Genomic DNA, 26,882 nt, shown 5'->3' on the forward strand with positions numbered 1-26,882 from the left:
AATAACCTGATGATAACCTAAGTTTGATTTTTGTTCCTGTTGTTTAAGAATAATTTAAAAAAAAAAATTCGAAAAAGACGTTTTTCAACGAAAAGTAAAAGCCATTTTAAACTTAAGATCAGCAGATACAAATCCCGGTTAAAATTCAAACTCAAAACGACCAGAAATCACTATTAAAGAATAAATGAAACTCAAAACGAACAGAAATTTAATAAATAATCATAGCAAAAAACATGCAACAAGTAATAATATAAGTGAAAAAATATATCTTAAAGCGAGTAATGCTTAAATTGAAGATGCAAATCAAGCTAAAACGAAAAAAAAAAATATTTTGCTATTGAATTATAAATGAAACTCAAAACGAACAGAAATTCAATAAAGAATTAATGCAAACAAACATACAATAGATATCAATGTAAATGAATAAATAAATCTTAAAACGAGTTAAACTTTAATTGAATATGCAAATCAAGCTTGAAACGAACAAAAATCATTACAAACAAGAGTTTGGGTATCGCCTCCTTTTCTCACTGTAAAAGTCCAAAACCTACTGCGACATTGGCGCTTTACAGAAAACGAATTTTATTAGAAATATTTTCTTTTGTACTTAATATTGAAAATAAACATTAAAATTACAGTAAAATTTTGAACTGATGAGCTTTTAGCAATTTATATTATTGTACATCAAATATTCAGTTTCATTTATTAATTCTTTCTAAAATTGTTCAAGACGAATATAGTTTCACTACAAACAAGAGTTTGGATACTGCCCTCTTCCTTAACTGTAAAAACCAAAATACTGCGTCATTGGCGCTTCACTGAAAACGAATTATATTACAAATATTTTCTTTTCCAGTTCTTACAGCATTGAAAATGAAAATAAAGTTATTTGAAATAAAGTCTTGAACTGATAGATATTTTAACAATTAATATCGTTATATGTCAAATATTTAATTTGATTTTGTTTATACTTTCCAAGACTGTTCAAGACACGTATAGTTTTCAGTAAAGCGCCAATGATGTAGTAGGTTTTAGACTATTGCAGTGAGAGAAGGATGCGATATCCAAACTCTTTTTTGCAGTGAGGTTTGTTCGTTTCAAGCTTGATTCGCATATTCAATTTAAGTTTCACTCGTTTTAGGATTTATTTATTCATTTACATTAATATCTATTGTATGTTTGTTTGCATTGATTATTTGTTTAATTTCTGTTCGTTTTTAGTTTCATTTATAATTCAATAGCAAAATATTTTTTTTTCGTTTTAAGCTTGATTTGCATATTCCATTTAAGCATTACTCGCTTTAAGATGTATTTATCTATTTATATTATTACTTGTTGTATGTTTTTGCTATGATTGTTTTTTTAATTTCTTTTCGTTTTGGGGTTCATTTATTCTTTAATCTTTAATTTATTCTTTAAAATTGAGCCATATGGCCTTTGCTTTATTATCTGATGAATCCTGAATCACGCTGTTTAATTAGAATAATAACCTGTTTTAAAAGTTAAAAAAGAAACGTTAGCGCAAGAGCGAGCTATTGAGGAGAGGCAACCCATCTCATACGCGTAATATTTTCTGTTTTTTAATTTTAAATGTTGCTTCTTACTTTCAGTTGAAAAAAAAACTTATTTTTCATTCAATTGCTGGTCGTTTTTTAAATAAGTCGGGATATCCAGCTCACCCTTACATGGATTTTCTTCCCCCACGCAAAATTTCTCCATGGAAAGATTCTCCCACGTAGCTTAAATTAGCGATATTTGTGGTGCTTTGTGGAGGCATAGTAACGAAACAGTCAAAGAGGTCCAAATTATTTTTATGAAAATGAAAGTCACAAGTTGAGCAATTCTCAAATGACTGAAATGATTGAAAGAAAAGATCTTTAAAAGACATACGTAAGAATTTATGTTCGTGTTAAGTTTTAATATTATTCCTTACTTTCAGTTGGGAAAAATTTAATTTTATTTATTTAATAAAAACCACAAGCCGAAGAAGTACAATATACTTGGTTTATTATCACATAAAAATCGCAGTTATTAAGCTTCTTAAGTAAGAACTTAGCATTACATGCTAAGATTGGCCAGATAATAAGACAAACAAATCCTTGCTTATGCCGGCCATTATTTAACAAAATTTGAACTTTAGCGTCAAGAGCGAGCCATTGACGAGGGGTCGAACTTCCTCATATACGTAGTATGAGGGTTGCCCCCTTGTCAATACATCACTTTTTACGCTTAAGTTCGAATCTTGTTCCAATTCTTTAAGGATGACCCCTGAATACCAAAGGCTGTTTAATTAGAACAAATAGCTCTTTTGAAATTAAAAAAAAAACTTGTAAAAAAAGAGTAAAAAAACTTGTTTTTTATTTAATTTAAAAATGACTTTCTCGAAAGTTGTTTAATTTTATTTACGAACATTTTTATTTGTAATAAATATACGTAACTTAAGAATTAACTTACGTAACGAACTTCTATATTCATATATTTTTAATACGTATATTGGGGGAATCATCTCCTAGTCAATACCTCGCTCTTTACGCTAAAGTTCGAATTTTGTTCCAATTCTTTAAAAATAACCCCTTAATCACAAAGGCCGTTAATTAGAATGAATAGCTCTTATGAATGTACTAAAAAATCTTCGGCTTAAAGAGCGGGGTATTGACTAGGGGGCGGTCCCAATCAGATACGTAATAATTTCTTTTCTTTTTAAGTTTTTATGGCTTCTTACTTTCAGCTGAAAAACGTTTTTTTTTATTTAGTTTCTGATCCTTTTTTTAAATAATGCTGGGAAATCCGGCAACCCCCTTCATAGTAATGTCCCTTCCCCCATGAAAACTTCCTCCATGTAAATATCCTCCCACATAACCCCCAACCCCCCCCCACAGCCAGAAAAAATTCCCCCTTAAACGTCTGTATACTGCCCAATAACCGACACTATATGAGTAGTAAGCATGTATAAGGTTTCAACTATACATGGAATTACACAAGAATATACAGTGCAGTTTGACGTGCACATTGCAAAAAGCGACCAAACCTTTTATATTATATACTTATAAAGTGAAAAAACACGTTTTGAGGGTATAATTGAGATTATATATCGCAAGCAGACTAGTTTCTGAGGCAACACCCATTTTTTAGGGCCAATCAGAAAGAGCGGAGGTTACTCCATATACGATAACTTGATTAGTAATTGGATCCGAATAAAAGGAGTGATTTTCATTGCAATTCATATTAGTAAGAGAATTGAATTCAGAGAGAATAGTTTATTTGAGAGGATATTAGTGAAGAAAATGAGTGGAGCGTTTAAACTATTAGAGGTTACTGATGGAGTCGGCAGCAGCAAAGATAAACAACTATCAAATGCTGCTGTGAAAATTGCAGAAGGCTGTAGACTAGTTCATGAATGGGAAGACCTGTACACTAGATATGTGACATCCTTGAGCAAACTTAGAATGGAAGGGCAAATATATTTTGATGTGAAACTGAATATTGTACATATAAATAGACTTCGGGAAGCATTAGATGCACTAGTGAAATATATTGATGAAAACAAATTGAATCAGTGATTATTATTGTTGTAATTAAGCTAAATAAATTGTTTCTAAATCAAATATATTTTTCTTTCTATAGTAGAATAGCGTTTATTTTTAGAGTAGAAAAAAATTCTGGTTAGTCTGAAGTTGGTTGTGAGAGTGTTAGGACTCTAAAAAATGGATAGATTTGAGAAAGAGCGAATCATGGGGAATCTTATGTTTATGGAAAAACGTTTGATTCTAGATGATGATTTTCTAGAACTATCTATTTAAAGGAAGATAATTTCTCTGGGAATGCATGTCGATATAATGAAAACTGATTCTCCATCATTAGACTATTGCATGAAGCTTTTACGTTGTGGTCCAAATGTATTTACACAATTTATTGACATATTAATCACGACTTTGTAAAATGATATTGCGGATATGCTTTTAAACCCCAGCTAAGAAATTTAGGACTTTTTTTCATGAGAAAGATGGTGTTCAAAGGATGATTTACTCCTCTCACTCTATCCCACTCAATTTGTTGTTGGTAGCTCATTTTCATTGTGACACTGAGAGTGTCAACACATGAAAAAATGTTACATATATGTCCACTATGCATGTACACACTGGGCAGCTGGTCATCATGTGAGAATCGCACCATGATTGATGAGTATGATGAAAAGTGCAGATTATGCAAAAATGTAAACTGCATAGAAGATATGCTGTACAAATTAAAGGTTGTAATACCTGTCTTGAAGAGGTGCATGACTCTCATCCTAGAGGGCACCTATGCTCCAATTGCCACTATGATAAATGTAATCAGTGGGAGAATACATATCCTGGTATGATTGGAAAGAATCCTAAGCGTGATTTTAGTTTACTGCTACGAGATTGGTATCGTCGTGGTTTTAGATTGTTCCGGGAGGAGGAGCCAGGTCAGCGATTCAACTGTTGGAACAACAAAAGAATTTGGTTTCTACGTCATCGTTGTGAAGACAATTGCTACTAATATTATAAGCCCACTGATTTTTATTTGGCTGTGACGGAATGTGATTCGCCACTTGAGGACACTGTTTTTGACATTGCTTCAAATAAGCAAATTGAAACATGTGAATTCTATAAAATGAATGAGAATAGTATCAAAAACTATACAAAGAGATATGATAAGAGTGAAGTTACATTCTACTGTACAAAATGCGTCCCTGACATCGTAGCACATCAGGATCAACTTACTGTGAATTCGGATAATGTATCTGCATTATTTTTTATTGATAAGTACCTGTTCCCAGTAGAAGATAGAATTTAAACAGTTGGAAAGTCGTTTTTATTATGTATATAAATTTTTCATTTATTAATAAACAATTTAAAATACATTTTTAGAACATTTTTGTCGTAGGGCACTAAAATCAATATTAAACACGTTTGTAAGTATATTTTGCACTAGAAAGTCGTTCAATCGAGGTAAGTCAACGTAAATGTCGAGAAACTGCTTGTAGGTATAGCGACGACATCTGAACATGAAAAAGAGTAGTGCATAAAAGCCAAACGTCTTAGTCGTTAAATTCTGTACTTTTGGTTGATTTTCAATAATAGTTTTTCCACTGCTTTCAATAAAGTTGCTGATGTGTGGAGTGTAGAATTTATACGACAGGCAAAGAGGATCAAAAAATGCAATATTCTTCACTGTTTGAAAGATGCATAGGCAGAAGCCAGTCTTCAAAGACGATGGACTGTTATTAACAATGATAAGGACATAGTTAAAACATGAAATTTTTTTAATGAAGTCCGGTGGTATGAATTAGGACTTGTACTGGAACCTGTATGGATCCATACTAAATACGTTGATTATTTGGTTTGTGTTCACGGTGCTAGGTCTAGTAGAACACTGGCGTTGGGTGTGATTTCCCAATAGGTTTCAAATTGACTCAATGATATTAGCATGATACTCTCAGTCAAAGCAACGGCAAATGTGCACTCTAAACGTACATTCCTGTTCGTACTATGCTCATATCCTGGGTCCCTGACAAGTACAAAACAATTACGCCATGATTTTTTGAAAACATTGAATCGGTTATTCCATTTTCAAATAGTTGGGAGTCATGGTCTAGGGATTGCATGGTCAACTCATACAGAGTTCTATAGGATTTTTTGTCAAATGATAGAGTGTACAGTGGAATACCATTCACTTTGCACACAAGACTAGATAGACCGAAAAAATTGAAATCATGGGGGGATTCAGTCCAGGATGGAATGGCATTGCCACTCTTCACAAGGGCCAAAGCCAATTTTTATGGGATTTCTCCATTGATAAATGATGAATCGGTATAGCTACGAGAGCCGAAGGCAATGTGACGTTGATTGGTGATCGTATGGGGGACAAGAAGTTTAATGTTGTTACCATTGGCTCTTAGCTTTTCCACTGCCAATGCAACAGAGCTCATAACTTGTTGTTTCCGGACGTGGAGAATTGCCGATGTGATAATGACATTTGCATCGGTTGCTGCAGGAAGTGTTTTTCTCAAAATGAAATTCGACGGGGCTATTTGCAACTTCATGTCAATCTTGATATTGGGGGGTAACCTTTGGGATATATTGAATATCTCATGATTTAATTTTCCAACTAAATGATACTCCTGTGTCACTGCAGTAGTCAACTCACCGTCAGTATCAACACCTGATCGATATTCATAGCCCAATGATTGTCCTCCCCACTCCTTGTATGCATTTGGTGTCATCATCATAAATTGTATGTAGCTTGCATAGTTGGATAAGTTATTGCTAGTGCTCACCAATGTTCCATTAATAAATACATTAATTTGTTTGAACAGGTTGTGTAGAATACAGTTTTCGCAGGATAGACCATCGGCAACAGTTGCAGTTGTATTATCTTACATTTTTTTTACCGAAAAATTTAAATCAATAAATATCGATGACAAATCAATGAAACAATCTTCATTGGAAAATATTTGAAAGTGTATATTTTCCGAGAGGGGTTGTTGGGGTTGAAGTTGTTCATAGTAGCCATACTTGACACTGACATCAACATTTTCAGCACTGAATAGATTCAATGAGGAACTGATTGATGGATTTGATTCCTTGTGGGGGAGATAAGTCATATTAAGAGAAGAAATCCTTCTTTGATCTAACAATCTTTTTATTTTTCTTCTTCTTATTGGTCTTCGCCGTTTTATACCTCAAAGTCCTTGTTGATGTCCTTCGCTTCCCGCCTGGATGGAGACTGATGAGTGAATGAAACACACGCATCTTTTTCAATCCCTTCCCATTTTGTTGATATTGTAAATCCTCACCAACGGCTCTTGCTGAAGATCTAATATTTTCCAGAACACTCTCCTTGAAATTCTTACCCGACCCCCAGTCCTGTAGTATTGAGGCAGCAAAATTTGATGCAGCAGGTACAAGATATTTTCTGGCAAGGGGTAGTGCAGAACGAAATAGCCTAGCGAACCAGCTACCAAGACCATAGCCAGACATTGTAGTACGCCCCTTGTAGTAGTCCAATCCATGACCTATTTGACGTGGACTCAGAGCACCAACATAGCAATCGATATCGGGACAGACAAATGGAATTCTTCTATTGTTCATTTTAGGTGGTGCTGGTGTCGTCGACAATGGGTCGAAAATGACATGTAATCACTGCTAAACCTTTTGTTATTGCTAGAGGATCACCCAATTCACTTCTTAGTGTTAACTTAGTGTTCTTTTCAGAGTTCCAAATTCCAGAGTTCCAAAGTGTTTAAAGGAACATACTGAAGATGCTTCGTATTATAGTGATGAACAAGTTCATGGGTTGTTTTTCGTTCAAGCACACGTAGGAGGAGGACATTTGAATTACCAACTCTCGATGTTTCCACTAAAGATGCATAGAGAAATATGCAAGTGTCCGAGGCGAAACCAGGTGGATAATCAGCAAAAATAACTTGATCCATCTTGTAAACGGTGCCAGTGTTTTTCCCATTGATCAAATTCTGTTTAAAGCCAAGAACGTCTCTCAGATTATCATTGACAATAATTATTTCAGTGTCATCAGGTGAGGTAATGTAAATCCTATCGTTTTCCATTAAATAATTAAAATGGAATGTACCATCCCTACGATATGAGATTTTTCTATTGATTGTACGACACAAATCTGTCATATCATCATATTCAATATATTTCAACTTAACATGTGGATATTCGCTAGATTTAAGTGCTTCAACCCATTCATACTCGACAAAGAGTGACCAATCGAAAGGTACAACTTTTATATCATACACACGATCCTTTCTCAGGATGTCATAGGTATTTTTGAGAATACAGTCGACAAGAGCCACTTCATATGCACCGTCAAATTTGATGGTTGGGGAGAGTTTCATCCAAAAATCACTTGTCTTAATCAAATCATTGTAGAGAGGATTACTGCAGTTCGTTTACTTTTCCCAGCATTTAACCCAGTCTGACCTTTGTCCGCAAGGTCATCATTCGTATCCGAACTATTATCAAAAATAGTATTGGTTGAAAATTTTACCTGCTTTTTAATTAAACTATTATAAATCGAATTAATCCTAAAATCCCCTTCATCTCTATTGATACTATAACCCCCATATATTATATTTTTTATTTCTATAATTTCCCTGAAGCTTTGTAAAAGTCTTACAGACGTATCTACTATTTTTGTTTGATCAAATAAAATACTGAGATGAGGAAAATTATAAAGATGTTCTGCAACAGCTGACTCAAACGTTTCTGGTGTTTTGTTTTGTTTTAGAGCGCAATCTATTGCATTCTTGTGTTGCTGTAGCCTATTTTCTAAAATCTGTTGTGTTCTTCCCACATAAAATTTACCACAAGAGCATGGAATTTTGTATACTCCTATTTGCAAATTTCTCGGTACCTTGTCTTTCCCTTTATTTAACAACGAGCTTATATTTTGTCCTGATTTAAATGCTGTATTTATATTATGTTTTTTTAAATTCTCTTCTTAATTTTTGTGATAATATTGGGATACAAGACAAAGTTATGTAATTTGTTTCTTGATTTGACCCATCTTCTTCTAATATTTTTGGTTCCGTCAACTTTTTTTTCCTTTTTTCATTTACCGGAGAAATCATATTTTCCGTATGGCCATTATCTACTAAAAAGTTCTTAATAAAAATTAGTTAATTTGTCATACAATCTGTTAATACTAATTTTAAGGCAAAGTCATCAGACGAAATACCGAGTCCCTTTGCACACGGATTAGATGATTTAACGCGAAAGACAAATAACAGTTGTTAGTAGTCGGTTTACGGTAAATTGAAAACGCTAGTTTGTTATTATTTCTATGGATCAAAATATCTAGAAACGGTAACTTGTTTTCTGTTTCCTTTTCAATTGTAAAAATTAATTCTTCTCCCAGATTATTTAAACGTTCAAAAAAACCTTCAATTTGTGATTCCCAGTAATTCCAAATAACTAAAATATCATCTATATATCTACCCCAAAATTTAGGTTTTAAAAAATATGTTTCTATAGCTAAATTTTCTACATACTCTACATAAATATTTGCTAAAAAAGAACTTAAAGGCCCTCCCATTGCCAATCCCCTAATTTGATGGTAAAAATTATCTCTAAACGTGAATTTTCCTCATCACAGTATTTTATTTGATCAAACAAAACTAGTAGATACGTCTGTAGGACTTTTACAAAGCTTCAGGGAAATTATAGAAAAAATAAAAAAGATAATATATGGGGGTATTAGTATAATTTTCCTCATCACAGTATTTTATTTGATCAAACAAAAATAGTAGATACGTCTGAAGGACTTTTACAAAGCTTCAGGGAAATTATAGAAATAAAAAAGATAATATATGGGGGTATTAGTACAGAAGAATCTAGATTGTTCAGTTTTGATATAAAATCCATGTATACGTATATTCCTTTCGATAAATCGTTTAGTATTTTATCCAAAAAACTTGAGGAACGTAAAAATGAGATAGAAGAATTATCTTCGGAATTTAACTGAAAACTGTATTAAATTTAGTCAGAATAACAAGCAGGTATACTAATTACTTCACGTTTAGAGATAATTTTTATCATCAAACTAGGGGATTGGCAATGGGAGGGCCTTTATGTCCGTTGTTAGCAAATATTTATGTAGAGTATGTAAAAAATTTAGCTATAGAAACATATTTTTTAAAACCTAAATTTTGGGGCAGATATATGGATGATATTTTAGTTATTTGGAATTACGGGGAATCACAAATTGAAGCTTTTTCGGAACATTTAAATAATCTTAGAGGAGAATTAATTTTTACAATTGAAAAGGAAACAGAGAATAAGTTACAGTTACTAGATATTTTGATCCATAGAAATAATAACGAACTAGCGTTTTCAATTTAGATTGATTGAAAATCAAAGATTGATAAAAGATTGATTTAAAATCTTCTTCTTCTTCATGTTCATATTTTATTACCTTGGATAATGGTGCGTGTTCATTTAATTTTTTTAGTATTTGCCTTTTGGTAATAAGGCGTTTTGGGAAGTTGAATGTATTTAGAAAGTTGTATAGATGAGCGTCAAATGATAATAGTCCTTTACAATTTGTAACCATATCATAGATTAAATCAAGTAGATTATAGCTCTTGTCCTGAATTATAATCCCCTTCTCATTGCTATCAACTTGAATATGATCTTGACCGCTTTCCATGAGATATGTTAGGAGTCGTTTACTTTTTCCTGATATGAGTGGGGCATTAGATTTCCAAATTTCAAAACAATTGAATCCAATTCCTCCTTCTTTAATTGTGTTCCAACAGCAGCAGGAGCAGAATCAGAATCTGGGGGGATGATTATTTTTTGTGATCAATAGCAATGGCCTTCGCACGATAGGGCTTATGTTTGTCCACTCGGCGAAGTGCATCTTGAAGTAAAAACAGGTTTTTATCGTCCTCAATATTCTGGTTGTCAATGAATTTACTCAGATTGTCCTCAAAGTGTTCCACGGGTGAGAGAGCGAGTTCTATTGGAGTCAATTTATAGGGTTTTGCCATTCTCTAGAGAAAACTGTTTACAAGTCCTGCAATTGTTGGCAGTAAAAGTGTGAAAAAGCTACCGCCCGCCTGAAGAAGACGTTTCCTTTTAAAATTCTTTCCTTTCTTTTTACAGGCCAATGTACGTACAAAGGAATGATGTTGCTTTGTCTGTCGGTTAACTCTCTCTGGCAGTTGAGTATTGTTCTCGGTTACATTTAAATAAACTTTAGACGTTATATTAATTAAAGCATTGTGAGTACCATGTTTAATCATGGTTTTAATAACTGAGGGTTTTAAAGTGCTTATAACTGAAAATAGAAGTCTATTTTCATGTAGTTTCTTCAATTTCATGATAGTGACTAATAAATCTTTTTACTGTTCACGGGGAGATATACTGTAATTTCATTGTCAAAAATATCTGTGACTACACGCAGATCCTCGGGTGTATTTTGATTTAGATCCAATAGGATATAGCCGTAGGGCTTATTAGTTGCCTGATGTTAGTTGCCTGACGCTGAGAGCAGAAATTTAGGGGGACCGGGGTATATTTGTTTTTTTTAGAGCTATTAGCGAGCTAGAATCACGAACAACTCTGTAGATGATATAGTAAGAGCAGTTCAATGCAAGTGTTTGCATACGTTTTCTCTGGTAAAAGACATTGTGTAGAACCAGAGTAGCGGAAATCTGTTCATGATGAGAGCAAACAGTGAACAGTTGTAGCATTTCCTGGAACCATTGTTCAATAGATTCAGCCAGATCGTCGATAATCAGCCAAGAGTTTCGTTCAATAATGCTGAAAACATCAAGTCCCTGTATGAATTGTATCTGCACCAACCCCGATATGCCAATTGCTTTTATTTTATCGTATGACTCCTGCCAAATACTGTACCAATAGTAGATTTTTTTCGGCTTTTCCACAAACATTTTATCGCAATTTTTCATTATTTTAGTTAAGAGTGTTGTTTTGCCTGACATTGATGGCACACACAGAAACGATCTGAATGGTGTTTTAAATTGATACATGTTACCTTCAACAGTTCACCTACAACTAACTGTAGACTTTAGTTGTCTAATGACTAAATAATTTCCATACTAGTCCGTTCAAGAATAATGAGAAGAAAAAGAAGAAGAAGAATAAAGAATCATTTTTCTTTTATTATACATAAAAGTAATAGCACTTTATAAATTCTATATTTAACATGAAAAAAATTAAACATGAAAAAATACAGTTTTTTTAAATTTATTTATAATAAAAAATGCAATCTATATTTTACATAAGCACTAAAAAAACACTTTAATAAATACACTTTTTTTATTTATTTATAAAAAATACAACATTTATTAGAATATTCACACACTTAAAATAATAATATCACACTTTTATTTACAACGTTTTAAATTTGAAATGGGGTCCCCCCCCCCCCGAGGGGTGGCCGCTGCGGCAGCCGAAGGCTGAGGACGGCCGCTGCGGCGGCCGGGAAGCACCACGGGCCGGGAAGCGCCGTGGGGCCGCTTTGGCAGGCCTGAGGGGGGCATTAAATAATGGAATTTGTGAGGAAATTGCTCTGCCTTGCACACACACACATTGAAAATTGTTTGTGATAAAAAAAAAGAATTTAAAAATACCCATCACCCAAAAAAAACCTCCCATCCAATTTGTACTTTTTTATAGAATTTAATCAAATTTTTATAGACCGAGGTGTTTTCTGTATTCTACACATTCAACTCGGTCTGAGATTAAATAGTGACAGTGTGGTAGTACCTTCACACCATCCTCAAGTACATAGACTTTGTCCGATATGGCCGACTTGGCGTTTTTCTCAACTCTAACTCTGTAGTTTTTAAATTTTAAAGAGTAAATCGCACTGACTATCACCCTTTACACTAAACTAAGGTCCATACATTTTCTATACACAGTCATATCGAAAACATTTTTTACAAAGTTGTTAGGTACCCACATACTCAATTGCTTGATATCCTTGTTGTGCTTTTATACACAGTATACCTTCGGCCCAGGAAACACACCACTGGATATCAGATCACTACCCATTTCAGATTTTAACATTAGCAATTGATTTGGGGCCTGGCGTTTCACTAGCTTCTGGTATAGGGATTCATCCCAATTGCTGCAGTCCATTCGTGAGCTGCTGTACTTGCCCTTTAAAAAGGCATTCCATAAATTTTTGATTTTGACTATGAACGAGTGTAAATTAGTATTTCCATAGTGAAACTGGATTTACCCTTCTATTAAACCTTGCCCCCTGCCTATATTGTGTTAAAATGAAAATAGGAGTTTTTTAGATATTTCAGTTATTGCACTCCTCCCTGCAATATTTTTATTTAAAACAACGTTTATTTTTTTCTGATGAAGGAGTACCTAATTAGAGTCTTTGACTTTGAGTAACGTTATGTTTGAATCACCAATGATTCGAGCGTAATCTTGGAATTTGTTACAATGTCAAATTAAGTGCTGCTTCGTATGCTGTCACACCTGTTAACGAAGGCTGAACTCAAATGAGTCTTTAGATTTCCTTCTCAACTCTCGTTTTCGCTTATGAACGCTTACTAACAAAGGTGTCAACAAACGTTTTCATGTAAGGCTTTTGATCACATTGGAGGGCTCTATGAATCTTAGTGACTTTGAAACCATTGGACACCATCTATTTCAATAGCACGTGATGAACAACGATATTCTGTTTCGGGTTGAGGTCAGCAATTAGTTTTGTTTTGAAGGTACCCAGTGCATACTCCCATCCTCTACTAAAGATTAATTGTAGGGGCTCAGAGAGTCCCTACCCACCGGTCTACTTATGCACGAAAAAACAAAGTCTTTTACCAAGTCATGGATTTCCATGGGTATTTCAACGTTAATTTCAAAAATCCATCCCTGTGCCCCATTCTTCTCAACGCTACTAATGTTGGGGAAATTCAAAGCACATGGATTGTTAAGCCATTTATAATTGCCACACGGCAAACAGTTGTGAGACATTGCCAATGGGCAAAGGGAATTCATATCCAAAAAAACTGCGTCTGACTTTTCATCGGTGTGCTGTCCGGTCAGATCAGTTTTCATGATTCAGTCCCCGTGAAAAACATACCCACCCCTCATTGAGCTCTCTACAAACAGATACTGATCCACATCGGCAATCAGACCTATTTTTTCTTTACTGATTTTAAGTATTAAGTCCATCACCAGATGAGGAGTGGAAAAATAATAACCTAAATCCAACCCAAATTCCCCATAGATTTTATCCGTATTTTTGCACACAATGTCCAGAAGAATGAGTACGTCACTGGCAAAGTATATTTTACAGTAATCACACCCATTTTTAATCCTGCATTTTGCATAAATTCACTTAGCACTTTCGCAGGGACTATATGCATACTCGCTCTCAATAAGGGAATTATAAAAAGCTTCGGAGTATAGCACAGGAAACTCATCTAGCATCGATCCGGAGTAGTAGTTACACAACGCATATAAGCCCATACATTTTAATAAATCATACATTTCATCATCGGGGAAGCGCTGTTTAAGGAGGGGAAAGCTATCAAAATTGTCACTTTTCTGTACCTGAATCAATCAACTTAAAGATTTGGGGAAGAAGCTGAAATAGTAAAAAACGGATTTAATTCAGGCACTTGTTAACCTTGCCAACTGTTTTCCAAATGAATACTAGCAGCAGTAGCTTCTCCGATGATTTGGTTATGATATTATATGAGAAAGAACCATCTATCCATGCGTTATCTACAACTGCACCCTTGGTAATACGGGCCAAAGCCGGTAGAACAAACTTTAAGTCGTAATTCAAATTGTGTATAAAAACAGGTACGAAATATTGCTGTCTAACGTTTAAATTGCACGACTGATGTATTACCCCTCTAAAGTTACTCCCCACCCCTGATGTAATTTCCTGCCACTAATGACTGTGGTCGATCATCTTCCTCCTCCCTCCATTCCCTACACCATCATCAAATTCTTCTTTGCAAACCCAACATATTTTACGATTTTTAATGGCCAATCTGTCCTCTGGTGATAGGAGCATAGGATAGTTTGTGCACCGTTCGCTGTTTTGATTACACTGACCAATGCCGAGCGCATGAAGTCTTCGCCGCCCAACGACTCAACTACATCCAGCACTTGCATGATATTATTGGAATCTTTTTGCGCATGAGTGTAAGAGACCCCTATGGCTTCATGTATTTTAAGATAATTTGGATTTGATGAATCATACACGTCTTTGAGTCAGGCCTAGCAGTACAAAGCGATCTTACTGCTCTTTAGGAAAGTGTTCTGGAAATTCTTAAAACGTAAGATAGATCTATATCTACTTACCGTCTCCACAGCCTGGTATCCATGACGTTTACAGTGTTTCATGTGATTATTTAACTTTAAATCAGAGCGAAATCTTGAGAGGCATGTTGGACAGTAATAACACACACACCCATTTTTATCTTCCCCCAAAACCCTACTAATATCGGTAATTGGATTAAAATGTCCAATTGAATCAGGCTCTGTGGGTGGCGTGTATAGAAGCCACACCCAATGTTCCACTGATTCAATTGAAGGAGGCCTTACTGGAAATAATACGCCCTTCTTATCGGAACGATGCCCCTCCTCATATTCTGTTTCATACTGCAACACCGTGACACAAATCTTTAAATGTGCAGTAGCCCGCTCGAAAATATCTATTCCTTTTAATGTCACGAGAAATTGATCATTTAAACAATTAAAATCTACTATGGGGGACTTTGAACCCTCCCTACCATTAACTGCTAATTCGTCCACCTTTTTCTTAGAGGCATCTTTTTGAAGAGGTTTATATGCGGCAATTAAAAATGCATGCTTGAAACACTGTAGCCTCGTATCGAAACAGATTCGTTGTATACCCCTATATCTCTCCAACTCTGAATAATATTTTAAAACTATAGCCCTCTACCCAGAACCACCTCTTAAAATAAAATCGTTTTTAATTCTACAAATATTAACGTTTAAACTCTCAATAAATAAAAGCACTGACCCGCTACCCCCCTCGTTATAATTTTTACATTTAGTTTGAATTCTATTAACCCAATCTAGAAAAACCTCCTCATAATTTGATAAATGCGGTAATGTCCAGGTAATGTCCATGCGGTAATGTCATGGGTAATGTCCAGGGGATCTGTTATTATATCCCCTGACACTAGAGAGTTAAATGGGTCACCGAATTTTGCGCTGTAGACCTTTGTATGGTGCAAGGCAGAGTTGGAAAGAAAAAAAATCTGGAAGTGGGGATAGTTGTGATGATGTTATATCATTATTAGTACTAGCGGTATCATTAACCAGAATGTTGGGGGTGACATAGAATTGTCAATAGCACCACCCCAGTTTCGTTCAATTGTATTGGATGGACGTGGCATGATATCCTCTAGGCTAGTTAGTATATCTTCCACGGTGTTTGGGGATAGCTGATCAAGCCATCCTGTATTGTCCTGTGACAGAATTTCTTTATGAGTACCCGGTTTAGATGCACTAATACTACTAACAACACCTAAATGTTCTCTCATAAATCTATCTGTCCATTCCGGGTCCTCCCCCATGACAATGTCACAGGTTAGATCATCTAGGCTGGCCATGTCCCCAAAACAATCATTTAAAAAACCTCTATGCCACTCCATATTATTAAGAACTAGTGTAGGCTCATCCCTAAACTCCATTGGTGGTGCGAGGATTGGTTCAGGTCCACTAAAAATGGATGCTTCATGACCTGATGTTGATGGCGCTGCTAAATCATTAATATATAGAAAAAGGGTTTATTTTCTATGTGAAATAACCATTATTTTATAAAGTTAAAAAAACTATATCCATTTTTCACCCCACCCTCAAAACTTAATTTCCCCTCCTAGCATTATATTCACTAAATACTTCCCCCACCCTCCCCAGAAAGTTCAAAAAGAAGTAATATTCTATTTCTCATGATGAATTTCAAGTCAGATGTTTACTGGGGTATTAAATAAGTAGCATTTTTACACCCCCTCCCCCCTCAAAACTGAATTCCCCTCCTAGCATTATTTTAACTAAATACTCGCCCCCACACTTCATATAGAGTAGCCAAAATAGAGCTTAGCCAATTCTAAATTTCATATTTTTTTTTATATTATTAATTACACTGAAACAAAATTGAACATCTAAAAAGCCCCCGATAAATATTCGCTAGTTTGGTGTGGCATAGCAATAAAGTTAAATAAAAAAATATTTGTCAAGGAACTGCGATTGGTTCAGAAAGAAGCAATAGTCTATTTATCCTGAAGCATTTCAAGTCAGATGTTTACCGGGGTATTAAATAAGTACCATTTTTACACCCCCTCTAATCTTAATTTCCCCTCCTAGTATTATTTTAACTAAATACTTGCCCCATTGGGACTTGTTCATTGTCTTGGGTATTTTACGATTTATCATAAGCCACTGGCCTAGTTTGGCTTTTGTGTGTGCTTTTGTATATTCGCTAGTTTGGTGTGGCATAGCAATAAAGTAAAATAAAAAAATATTTGTCAAGGAACTGCGATTAGTTCAGAAAAAAGCAATAGTCTATTTATCCTGAAGCATTTCAAATCAGATGTTTACCGGAGTATTAAATAAGTACCATTTTTACAACCCCCCTCACTTCGTACTTTCCCCTCCTAGCTTTATATTAACTAAATACTTGCCCCATTGGGACTTGTTCATTGTCTTGAGTATTTTACAATTTCTCATAGGCCACTGGCCTAATTTGGATTTTGTGTGTGCTCCATTGTTTTTGTGTGGGTTCCATTGTAACTGAATCCCCGTGTAACTGAACCCCAAGCAACTGAACCCCCGTGCATCTGAACCCTCATGCAACTGAGCCCTCTTTAACTGAACCCTCATGCAACTCAACCCCCGTGCAACTCCACCCCATTTAACTAAACCCCGTGTAAATGAACCATCGTGCAAGTGAACCTCCGTGCAAGTGAGCTCCTCGTATAACCGAACCCCCGTCCAACTGAACCCCCTGTGCAACTGAACCCCCGTATAATTGAACCCTCGTATAACTAAACCCCCGTACAACTGAACCCCCGGTGCAACTGAACCCCCTAAGCTATCTGGTAAATGGTGCTTACCATAGAAGTTACAGCTAGCTCGCTACAAAGTGTTCGTGGGGCATAGTGAATCACGCTTTCTCTCCTCAAAATCACGTCAGTGCTGCCAGTCTCATGATTGAGCTTTGGTCGTCTTTGACTTGACACCTGAATATCTGAGTCCTGGAGCTAAAAATCAATGTTTAGTTATCCACTAGATATTTAAATACGATGTATGAAAAAAAAAATGCAATTTCAACTATTAGCTACATTTGAAATTTATTCAGAATATTAATGTTGGGCACCCCGTCCTCCAAGTCCTCTTTTTTTTTCTTCAATAATAACCCCTTTAGTAAATACACACGCGGACATACAATGATCGTCTCAATTATGTATGACATGGAAGATAATTGCTCTCTATTGAGTTAAAAATAGAAATTGTTGGTAACGCTATTTTACCGAGATATCTTTATACCTGGCCATATGCTTTGAAACTAGCGAAAAATATACGATCTGAAGCATTTCAAGTCAGATGTTTACTGGATATTAAATAAGTACCATTTTTACACATCCTTCAAAGCTGAATTCCCCCTCCTAGCATTATTTTTAACCCCAATTATTTAAGTTCGGTTAAACTATGAATGCATATAGCCATAAAAGTCTAGTTTTTTGACGCATCAGTCACACACCCTCCCCCAACAATGCCACAAGAATGAGCCACAAACACATAGAAAAAGGTGCATAAGAAACATTTCAAATACGATACATGAAAAAAAAATACATTTTTAATTATTATTTTATTCAGAATATTAATAGGGAGCGCCCCCTTCCTCCAACTCCTCCTCTTTTTTTTCTCTACAATAATTACCCCCTTTAGTAAATACACGCGCTTACATACAATGATAGTCTCATTAAGTTTGTTCAATTAACAGCGCAGTGAAATGTAATCTCACGAAAAAACAGCTTTATAATCAAAACAGCTGGTATAAACATGTGCATAGTTCGCATGTTTTCAGAGAGTTCACCTTTCTGTTTGAAGCTCAAAATGATAGATAATTCTGTGTAAAACTCATAATGCGAGATAGAAAATAAAAAAGGTTATATAATTCGACGAACAAAGTATACTTACTAACTAATATAATTCTTTTATTGTCAACTAGAACGAGCAAGTTGATTCTAATAGGTTTATTCGAACTTTTATTAATCAATTGCGACAAAATGAGCAATTCGTTTAATATATATAGCAAAAAAAAGCATGTTTATAGCGAGCTGAAACTGATATTCCTTGGATGAGATCATTCTTTGATTACGCAATTTGACAGTTTCTAGTTTTCGGTAAGAAAAAAAAATGTTATGATGAAAGTGCCTCAAAAACCAGTCTGCTTGCATTATACAATCTCAATTATACTCTCAAAACGTGTTTGTTCACTTTATAGGTATATAATATAAAAGGATTGGTCACTTTTTGCAATGTGCACGTCAAACTACACTGTATATTCTTGTGTAATTCCATGAATAGTTGAAACCTTATACATGCTTACTACTTATATTTGAACATTGGGTAAAATTAATAACTTTCAGCCCTTCCCCCGGGGACTTTGAGGAATTAATTCATTCTAAAAGAAATAGTTATTATATTTTCGGCAATGGTGAACAAAATGGATATCTCAAAATTTTGATCAGGTGACTTTGGGAAAAAAGTGAGCGTAGGAGGGGGCCTATTTGCCCTCGGTTTTTTGGTCACTGAAAAGGGGAATAGAACTTTTAATTTCCATTCAAATGAGGCCTCTCACGATATTCTAGGACCACTGGGTCGATACGATCATCCCTGCGAAAAAAAAACAAAAAAAAACAAATAAACACCCATCCGTGATCTTTCTTCTGGCAAAAAATACAAAATTCAACCTTTTTGCAGATAGGAGCTTGAAACCTCTGCAGTAGGGTTTCTCTGATACGCTGAATCTGATGGGTGTTTAACCCTTTTTTCGGAAATCAGGCAAATTTTCTCAGGCGCGTAACTTTTGACATATAGGACTAAACTTGATGAAACTTATATATTTGAAATCAAGATTAAAATCTGATTTTTTTATGTATCTATTGGTATCAAAATTCCGTTTTTTAGAGTTTCGGTTACCATTGAGCCGGGTCACTCCTTACTTACAGTTCGTAACCACGAACTGTTTGAAAAATATTACATTCAGATACCGGTACAGAAATTTTAGCCTACTCCGCCACTGCAGGTATGGACGGTTCTAGCCACAGTTTATATAATTATCCAGTATGATCTTTCCCTATCTCACCCATTATAAATACCCGGACCAAGGTGCGAGTGCTCCAGAGAACGTTTTTGCAGATAGAAACATAGGCGGCATCAGATCTTTTCACGGGTAGACAAGTCAGACTGTGATCTAATCGGAAACAAGTGGAAACCCGCTATTACGAATAATGCACTTTGTTGGAAACAATCGGAAACAGACTAACCCGCTAATGCAGAAAGAAGTGGGAGGAGCTTTTTGTTCGCACCAAGAACGAAGACCAGAAATGATCTGCGATAAGCTTACTGGATAATTATATGAACTGTGGTTCTAGCAGACAACAAGCTCAACGTAATCCGTGAAATCAGGTTTTAATTCTGGTTTTTAACCTGTTGCAAAAATGGGTTCTGACTATAGCTGATATACCCGATCTGGAGTTTGGGTGAAAATTCGGTCCTTAAAATTCTAATAAACTCCAATACTTTTCGATTAATTTTCCAGGAAATGACATTTTCCTGCTATTCTAAAAGAGTGTGGAATAAATCCTTACCGAATTGAAATACATTTTAAAAAACACTCCAACTATTTATTTATATCCAGGTACAGGCTAAACTAGTCTAGTGTCCCAAGTTTTAAGTTTTAAGTGTCCCAAGTTCTATTTCTCCCGAATTTTACTTATACAATCTCTTCATATGAGATACTCTAAAGCATTGGTTAGACCTGGCATCTCTTGCTTTTTCTTGTTGTCTATAATTCTTCCTTTTTTTGTCTTCTTTTTCCCTTCATTTCATGATACTTATGAGTTGGCATTTTGCTTGTTTTTTTTTCCATTTTTCCTAGCAATGGAGCCATTGGATGATATTACTTATGTTTCAATTGATATTTTCTTTAATGTTATTATGATGAAATAATTGAAGAAATAATTGGTCGTATTGAAATAGCGGTCCTAGATGATTGGAAGAGGGGGGCATTCAAAGGAAATTAAAAGTTCTAGTGCCTTTTTTGATTGATAAAAAATTGGAGGGCAACTACCCCCCCACACTTCCTTTGTCCCTAAAGTTATCCAATCAAAATTTTGATGTAGCCATTTTGTTCAGTATAGTTGAAAAAACCCAATAACTATATCCTTAGACCTTAGGGGTAAAATGACCCCCCACAGTCCATCGGGAGCGGCCCTTAAACTATGAAATTTGCTGATTGTTTACGCATAGTCTTTGTTATTGGGTAGTATACAGACATTTTTCATAGGTGGAGGATGGTATTTTGTTTTTGGGTGAGTTTCCACTGGCAGAATTTTCCTTGGGGAGGAAATATCCCGGAGGTGAATTGTCCAGAACAAATTTCACACAAGTGAAATTTGACAGAACTCCTATACGAAATTCCTTTTACTTGTCTTACTGTCTATTTGCCAACTCAATTTTTTATGTGGAGATGTTCCGAGGAAATTATCTGGGGGCTATATTGAGTGTGTTTGGATTTCTGGGAAAACATTTTTACGGAAGGGGAGGGGATATCCCGAGTGATCGAGAAAACGATTGTAAATTATTGTCTTTATCAGATGAAAGTTTGCCAAGGAGAATTTTTCAGGCTGAATCGTCCGCAAGAAATTTTAAGGAAGGAGACATTTTTAGCGGGGATGGAACTGTCTGGAGGAAAATTCTATGTAGGGGGAGGGTGTATATTACGTGGTAGGAAATTTACACAGCAGATGAGCACAGCAGGTTAGGAGGGGGGTTATTTCATGAAGGGTAAGCCATATTTACCGGAATTATTTGGAAAACGATCAGAAATTAAATAGAAAAAAAAAAGTTTTTAACTGAAAGTAAGGAGGAACATTGAAACTCAAAACGAACAGAAATTATTCCGTATCTCTAAACGAGCAACTGTGTATGTATCTATGTACGAACTTTTTCTTGAAAACGTCTCCATATTGTTTTCCAATATTGATAACCTGAAATTTTCTGCACTAAAAAAAAACAAAAACAATCTAGATAAGTCATGAATTGGAGAAAAACCGTTTAGAGCCTTATTTGACAAAAAAATGTGAGTGACTTCATGTTTATATACATCTAAAATCATAAAAACGTAATTCTTCCCCCAGTAGTTGTCGCATCGTTTTTATTATTTATGACGCATGCAAAATTACACAAGATGACAAACTGTTGGACAAAAACAGCAAAAATCAAATTAAATTGTTAACAAAAATACTGCACAACAAAACTTTTGTTTAGAAGACAAAGTAAAATTAAAATGGAATGAAGGAACGTGTTAATTTAGTGTGTGTAAGACTGTGAATGAAAAACATGAAGGATGAGTTAATATTTAGTAGGCTAACTATGACACGTGCAAAAATAAAGCTCTAAACGATTTTTTTTTTTAACTCCTGAACTATCTAGATGATTTTTCTGGCCAAAAAATCCCAGGGTACCAATTTTCCAAAAAAATGTGGAGCCCTTTTCAAGAAAACATTTATACTTATTCTTTTGTTTTAAGCAATGAGGTGTTAAATAAGCAATTTCACTTGAGCTAAGAGACGCGAAGTTACACATGATTTTGATTGAATCCTAACTGCTAAAGTAAAAGGTATGAAAAAAAAAACTTGGAAGTAACGATGCACAAAAATGAAGCGCAAACGAGATCTGCGGCTAGAGGACATTTGACATCCAGAATCACAATGAATACATCGTATCCTAAAGGAAATCTGCAGTTAGAAGAGAAGCATAAGTGAGAATCACAACGAGCTACAGAAAAAAACAAATCCTACAGAATGGAAGACTCTTTGATGCATCAACAGGAAGGAAGAATTGAATTCACTTCATAATCTCTTAACTCAATTAAATTGCTGATTTGACACCTCATGACTTAAAACAAAAGAGTAACCCATATATATGCTCTATTTAGACGAGAAACGGAGTATTTATGTATGTATCTGTGTATAATTTATTTGTGAAAACGATTTTGAATGAATCCGAAAAAGCTATAGCAAAAGGCTATAAAACTGTCTAAAATGACGTGACTGTCTAAGTGTCTAAAATAATGATGCACAATAATGAAGAGCAAATGAGATTTGCGAATGGAAAACATACAACAACAAGCATCATTACGAATCCCAAATGAAAATAATGGACAACAAAATCTGCAGTTAGGAGAAAAGCCACAGGGTTGATTACATTGAATCATAAATGAAATCTACGGTTAAAAAAAAAGCAATAGTGAGAATTACAACAAGTTCGAGAAGAAAACAAATCCTGTAAAATAGATGATTCTTTGATGCATGAACAGGAAGCAGGAATTGAATTCTTCGCAGAATTTCTTAAATTATGCTAGTAAATGATTAAAGAATCAAATATATACAAGCCAGCCGCTGCCGGGGCCCAGGCAAAGCCCGGTCTCCCGGTACTTTGTAGATTTAATAACAATAATATTAACATATTGTAGCCAACAGGCTCAGAGGTTGGAAAACTTGCTGAGACCATTTCAGCATTAGTACCAAGACCATGACTGCCACTCCTTGGGATTTTCCTAAGAAATAAGCATTTTAGTCAAAATCTTCATAAACTATATCAAGTATATGATCCCTAGCATTTTCTAGTATTTAAGTTTTTTAAACCATAGATTTTATTTCAGTGGCAGGATCGGATGAGGATCGTATCAGAGTCTGGTCATTACGCCTCAAGGTGTCCTTGAACGCATAGCTAAACAGCATATATAGGCCTATACCTGATCTGGAGTTTGGGTGAACATTCGGTTTAAATTCTGATAAACTCCAATTATTTTCGATTATTTTCCCAGGAAATAACATTTTCCTGCTAATCTAAAAAAATGTAGAATAAATCCTTACCGCACTGAACTGCATTTAAAAATACTCTAGCTATTCATTTATAACCAGGCACAAGCTAAATTAGTCTAGGGTCCCAAGTTTTAAAGAACTACATTGTCTATTTCTCCCGAATTTTACTTATACAATTTCTTCATATGAGATTCTCTAAAGTATTGGTTTGACCTGGTATCTCTTGCTTTTTCATGTTTGTTTATAATTCTTCCTTTTTTTGTCTTCTTTTTCGTCATTTTGTCATTGGATGATATTACTTATGATGAAACAGACAGTTTTTATGATGAAACAGACAGAGCAGCAAAAGTTGCTGCTGTAATTTCAGAGAAGTTCATCAAATTATCCTTACCTGTCTTTTAAGTTTTGATGGTCTCCGGCTTCCAGACATCTTTCTGGTCAATCTTAGTCTTAAAGGCTTAACACTCGTTACACCGCATTTAGTATTTAACACCGAGTCACATGATTCAAGTTCGCTAATAGCTTCAAAGTCAATTATATTCTGATCTAAGGCTGTAGATTCGTCTTTCTTTTGTTGAATAGCTTCTTTCGCAGTTGTCAAAACTGTTAAAACAACTTCTTCATTTGTGCAGCTATTCCATTGTGAAGACGGATTTAGAGTATCCATATATGATAAGATTGTGCATCCTCTTAGCTGGTTGATATGTTCTTCACTGGGGAAACCATCATGAGCGGTTTTATACTCTGTGATTGAATCACTATCGTTCAGAGAGCAAAATTTGCTGGTTGAATCGTCACTTGCTGATCTGAAACGAAACATGTGTTCTTGTTAAAAATTAAATAAAAAAAACAAGTTTTTTTAGCTGAAAGTAAGGAGCGAAATTAAAACTTAAAACGAACAGAAATTATTCCGTATATGAAAGAGGCTGTCCCCTCCTCAACGCCTCGCTCTTTACGCTAAAGTTTTTAATTGTTTAAAAAAAATATAGTTGTGAGAAAGTCAAACTTTAGCGTAAAGAGCGAGGCGTTGAGGAGGGGACACCGTTTTCTAGAGTTTCGGTTACCATTGAGCCGGGTCGCTCCTTACTTACAGTTCGTTACCACGAACTGTTTGAAAAAAGAAATAAAAATGGAAATAACTACATATTCGACATCTGTTTTCTAATTTCTATAGGGTGGTCTTAGCGTGGAAGGAGTGCTATACCCATATCTGCATTTATGCACAAGATAACTATTGAAACAATATTTTTTTTTTTTTACTTTTCCATGATCTTTCTTGTTTAGCTCATCCTCTTACATATAAAGATTTGTACGATGTGTTCTATAATTTTCAAAGTTTTCCTTATATTTTGAGTATTTTTGGGGCTTATTAAACTCTTGGCAATTAATCCGTTGTAAAGATGGTTTTTAGGGACCACGTATACAAAGAGATTGTGCCTACTCATAACTGGTTGATAGATTCTTCGCTAGTGAAAAAATGACGAAAACTTTCGTGCTCTATGACTGAATCACTATCGTTTTACAAACAGAATTTGCTACCCAAATTTCTTAACGTTTTGCTTATAGAGAATATTTAAGTTTGGCGATACATCGCAAATAAACGCCAGCTTTACCCCGGCAGTCCAAGGGATGGAAAAATGAACGTCCTATGATCCATTCAACCCGACAATAAGGGTTCTAGACAGGGCCGTTTCCAGTATTTTTCTCAGGAGAGGGGGGAATTTGGTATAAAATGATTATTTTTTTTAAGGAAGAACTTTAAAAAACGCATAACAAATTTGCTTATATTCATTTTTGTCACGTTTTTACGAGTCAGAGATACATTTTAGAGTGGGAGGGGCTCAAACCTTTTAACCCCCCCCCCCCTGGACATGGTCTTACTCTAGACCTTGGATCAATCAAACGTAATCAAACATACCGTTTACCAAGTTTCTACGACCATACGCTCTATGTGACGTGGCTCCCCCCCGCAAAGAAAAAAAAAACCGGAGATGATTAGAATGCTACCACTGCTATTACTGTTAGCTAATGTTAGCTACTGCTACTAGTATATGCTAGCATAGTCAAACCGATCGTTTTAATAACCGGTAAAAAGAAAGGGGCGCGCCAGACCAAAAATAATGGAAACCCCAGGGAAACAGAAGTTTGAAAGCAATGTATAAACCAAAACAGTGTTAAAAGATACTTCTCTTAATGATTCAAAATGATTAACGTTCAAATGAAAACATTATAAAGTTTGAAGTTGTTGATAAAAAAAAAATAATTACTATAATACACTTTGTTTACTTCAATTAAAAATGGTTAGATATTCGTGAAAATAAATCATCAAGTTAAGCATGTCTAGAAATTCCAGAATGTGGTTTTCAGCTATCTATATGAAAAAGTATGAAATTGCATATCCTTCGTGTGAAGAATTGCCCCGGATATGTTTATTTTTCCTCGGTTGGTTATAATTTTCCTGTGCTCGTAGATTATGAAAAAAGGATCATTTAAACAAAAATATAAAGTTGTAATGTGCTTTCTTAGCAACAAAAAGGATCGAACAACAACAAAGTGACATTTCTGACCATTTTGTTGTGACATTATGACCTGAAAAAAATGTCCCATCCAATTCAGATGCATCCCCCCCTCCAGAAAACTTTTCCGTCAAGAATAGTTATATCACAAAATAATAATAGGCGGCGCATTAGCGCTGCCTAAGCAAAAAACGATGTTGGCACAATGTACTATATATATATATATATATATATATATATATATATATATATATATATATATATATATATATATATATATATATATATATATATATATATATATATATATATATATATATATATATATATATATATATAATATATATATATATATATATATATATATATATAAATATATATATATATATATATATATATATATATATATACATGTATATATATACATGAAAAAATATATATATATATATACATGAATATATATATACATATATATATATATATATATATATATATATATATATATATATATATATATATATATATATATATATATATATATATATATATATATATATATATATATATATATATATATATATATATATATATATATATATATATATATATATATATATATATATATATATATATATATATATATATATATATATATATATTTATATATATATATACTTCGCTAACTACGGGGGGAGATGAACCGGCCTATAAAACAAATGGGAAGG

At 34.5% G+C, this 26,882-nt stretch overlaps 1 protein-coding gene across 1 annotated transcript in view; it reads right to left on the reverse strand.

Moving 5' to 3' along the window:
* Nucleotides 1-26,882, reverse strand: part of Octalpha2R (alpha2-adrenergic-like octopamine receptor) — a 401,961-nt gene that overhangs the window by 71,072 nt on the left and 304,007 nt on the right. The window contains exons 3-4 of the mRNA XM_089091151.1: nt 24,033-24,447; nt 17,639-17,785 (exon numbers count right to left, since the gene is read on the reverse strand). Coding sequence (XP_088947277.1) covers nt 17,639-17,785; nt 24,033-24,447 — 562 coding nt within the window. The remainder of the gene's footprint in view (nt 1-17,638; nt 17,786-24,032; nt 24,448-26,882) is intronic.

The sequence above is a fragment of the Artemia sp. Qi Xiang Cuo genome, chromosome 6, assembly GCF_049724085.1.
Source record: "Artemia sp. Qi Xiang Cuo chromosome 6, ASM4972408v1, whole genome shotgun sequence".
Lineage (NCBI taxonomy): Eukaryota > Metazoa > Arthropoda > Branchiopoda > Anostraca > Artemiidae > Artemia > Artemia sp. Qi Xiang Cuo.